A 3,859-nucleotide genomic window follows, 5' to 3' on the forward strand; every position below is an offset into this window, starting at 1 on the left:
TATATAATTTTCTTTATCCTTTTTTTCATTATTTTTTTGTTGGTCATTTCTTTGGCTATTTGTTGTACTAACATCATTTTCAAATAGTAATTTTAATAGATTACCTCTTGTTTTGATAAAAACATCAACAAATCTAAATATTAGTAAAAAGAATAAAATATACATTATATAAACTAATAAAATAAAATAGTACAGTGACTTTTGAAGTGTATACAAAAAAGTTGTAATAAACATTAAAGATATTCCACTTAACATTGTTATTATTACCCAAAATAATTGTATTTTAATTACATTTGAAATAGTTTGTGATATATTTTTTAATGTAAATGAATTATTTGTAATAGTATTAAAAGACATCACCTGATAATATATTTTTAAAGATATAATTAAATTCTTCTTATATCATTTTATTTATTACCTTTTATTTTTTAAATGGTTCATGTTTTATATCTTTTAAAACATATAAAACATCATTTTTATATTTTCTATTCTTGTTTCGATTTTTTCTTTATTTTTTTACATTAAACATATTAAAAACATCTTCTTTATTAATTTAACCAATAATTTATATTTTTTTCAAAGAAACATATTTATTTATTTTTATTTTGAATTACTCATTGCTTGCCATTTTCTTCAATTCTTTTAAAAAAATGTCTTCTTTTTCATTTCAATTAAGAAATAAACCTTAAAAAATTAAATATGGAAACAACTTGTAGACAAAAAAAATGAAAATGTTAAATAAATATTTAATTTATTAAATACATTTTAATTCATTTAATTATTTTGTTATTGTTAAATTGATAATAAATATTCAAAATTATTTTTATTAAGTGTTAGTGGTATAACTAAATAATTGAACATTTTACCAACTCTAAAAAGAATTTTGAATTATACAATAAATATATATCAATTAATTTCTTACCATATCAATTACCTACAAACCTTCCTTTTCTTTCTAGTTAGTACTTTTCGGTATTTTATTCCGTTCTATTTTTTGAAATTGATTATATTATATTTTTAATAAAAATAATAACAAAATGTAATTATATTTATAAAATTCATTATTGTTTCTTTCCTTTTATTTTTATCTTTATTATTACGTTATATAAAAAGTCTATGTATTAAGATATATCTTCATTTAAATTTCATGAATATCATTAACTGTTTATTTATTTGATTTCATTATTTAATTTCTATCAAACTATCAATTTTTAATCTTATCATGTTATAATATTCATACTCTTTTAATGTCCTACATGAATTGAATGTATTAGACATTAGTTCTTTCATGTTTTTTTTATAATTTTTTGTAATATCTTTTGGAATAATGTTTGTATTCTGATAAGTGTCTTCTTCGTATTATTTCTTTTTTTGTATTACTCATTTGTTAATATTACAGTGTTTATTTTACTTTTAATATTTCTCTATTTTTGAATTTCTCTTGTAATTCTTTCTATTTATGTATTTATTTTGTAAATATATTTTCTTTTTATATCCCTATAATACTCATATCAACACCATTATTATCCCATTTCTTATCTGAATTATTTTAGTCTTCTCAATCTTATCTTCTCTCATGAAACAATCTTCATTATATCATTATTTGAAGTTATACAATTTTTGGCATTACTCATACAATTAGGATGAATATTAAAACCAATAAATTAAATTTTTTGAAACAAATAATTAATATAAAGCTCTATTTCTTTAATATTTATTTTTTCTTATTTGTTTTTTTCTTCATTCTATCATATCAAAATGAATAATAGACAAAATAGCATTAGAACAATATTTCCAATATTTGAACTATTTATTTTGAGTATCGTAGATTCAATATTTCATCTCATGATTATTGTTTTACTCCTTAGAGAAGTCTATTTCATTTTAATTTAATAATCTCCATCTGTTTGCATTCTTTTTATATCATTAAATATTATCTGCATTTATTCTTTCTTCAGTTTTTGTTCAATCAAAATCAATTGTTTATATTATGTTTCATTTATTTCTATTCAATTCATTAATTCATTCATTTTCTTCTTCAAAAATCACTTCTTCATTCTTTTTATTTATTCAATTTCTTTCTCTTTTTTCTTTCTATTTTGACATTCTATACACCTTTCTTTACATCTTCTTCTTGTTTTATTATTTGATATATTTCTATTATGATAATGCTATTTAATTCTACTTGAATTATTGTTTAAATATATATGATAATGAATATGATTGAGGTGATGAGTGAAATGGTTCATACAATCAATGCTGCAACTGTTATGAGAATAGTTCTTATGTTAGGTATTGTATTTCTATCAACACAAATAATCCCTCTTTTCACTCATTCTTCTATCATCTACATATTTTTTAATATCTATTTCTTCTTTTGTTATGACTGATTTATACTTTTTCTCATGTGTTTCTTAATGAGTCATTCCCTTGATAGTCACTACAAAGAATATAAAATAATTTATTTATTTTCGTTTCATTGACATTATATTTTATGTATTATTTTATCAAACGAAATAAACTTCCAATTCAAAACGAAGAAATTTAATTCCCTCTTTGATTAAGTTGATTATTCTCATAACCAAGACGTAACTGTTGTACAATCTGATCAATTTGTTGATCAGAAATTCTGGAACCGAAAACATTAATACCTGCTTTCATTAAAAGACTAATGTATTTATCGGGGATGGTTATTGAGGTAATCAAAGTCCCTTTTAAGGATTGTGACTTATAACATCCTTTCTTAATTTTCTTCTCATGAATTTCAAATCCATAAAAAGATAGAGAGTCTTTCAGGAAATTAAAAGTCCATCCCCCTTTTTCATAAGCACTTAATCGTCTATATCCAAATTGGTATTGGATAATTTCATCAACATTAATAATTGAATCCCCCTTTTTTTGAAACTCCTGTAAAATAACAGTATGTCCATTCACTATCTTTCTGGAACTATTAGAAATATGCCTATCACAATTGACACATGTATTGCCAAGAAGTGAATGTATATATTCAAGAAAATATGATTGGCTAATGACCCTTCTTATGTGGTTTCTTTGGTTTGTAGTATTAGTTGGAATACAACCTTTTTTATTTAATGGATGATTTATCTCTTTGGGTGTATCTTCAATACTACTCTCTATATGTTCTTCATTTTTAACTGAGGTACAATCTCTTTCTTTGTTTGTGAGTTGTTGAGTAAAGAATTCAAACTCTTTTTCAGTATCTGATTGAAACATGATTATTTTTTTAGCTTTATTTCTTTTATTTTAAGTTTTTTTTGTATTTTTCATTAAATGAAACTCTCATTGTTGAATTTCATTTACATTGGAATTTACAGGTTATTATTATTTTTTTCTTATTTTTTGGTAGTTTTTATTATCGTATTACATTAAAATTGTATCTTTTTTAACTTTTGTAAAATGTTAAAAATAACTCATTATATTTTTATTTTTTTATACCGTTAAAAATGAATTTTGGCTGTTTGTAAGTACTTGAAATTTAATTCCAGTTGATAAAAGAAATATCGCAAGATGACACAAAGTGATTCTAAAATGCGAGAAAATATAATAAATTAACGAATAAAAAATTAAGAAATTAAGTTTCAGTATATATTGATTTTCTACTTTATTCAGCTTATTTGAGATTATTTCATTCACTCTCTTAAAATTATTGTTTATGATGTACTTTTATATTTCTATATTCTCCTCTATTATCTCCTCCCTATTTTATTAGATATTTCATGTCATTATTCATTATATCTTTTACTAGTAGTTAAAATTGTAATTATAATGTTTTATTCTTTTACATTTCTTATCACCTCTTTATTGAATAATCTGTTTATTGCAATTATTTTATTCTATT

General features: G+C 21.4%; 1 protein-coding gene across 1 annotated transcript, besides 2 other annotated features; it reads right to left on the minus strand.

Annotated features, from left to right (window-relative positions):
* Window positions 1-1,107: 1,107 nt before the first annotated feature.
* Window positions 1,108-1,745: a repeat region.
* A 285-nt stretch (window positions 1,746-2,030) lies between these two features.
* Window positions 2,031-2,420: a repeat region.
* Window positions 2,421-2,544: 124 nt separating this feature from the next.
* Window positions 2,545-3,234, minus strand: EHI_198220 (uncharacterized protein; the record flags this gene model as incomplete). The annotated part of the gene is made up of 1 exon (XM_001914264.1): window positions 2,545-3,234. One exon carries the CDS (start codon window positions 3,232-3,234, stop codon window positions 2,545-2,547), a length of 690 nt encoding a protein of 229 aa, XP_001914299.1.
* Window positions 3,235-3,859: the final 625 nt, after the last annotated feature.

Source organism: Entamoeba histolytica, genomic scaffold, assembly GCF_000208925.1.
Source record: "Entamoeba histolytica HM-1:IMSS scf_1104750519265 genomic scaffold, whole genome shotgun sequence".
NCBI classification, from domain to species: Eukaryota; Evosea; order Mastigamoebida; family Endamoebidae; genus Entamoeba; species Entamoeba histolytica.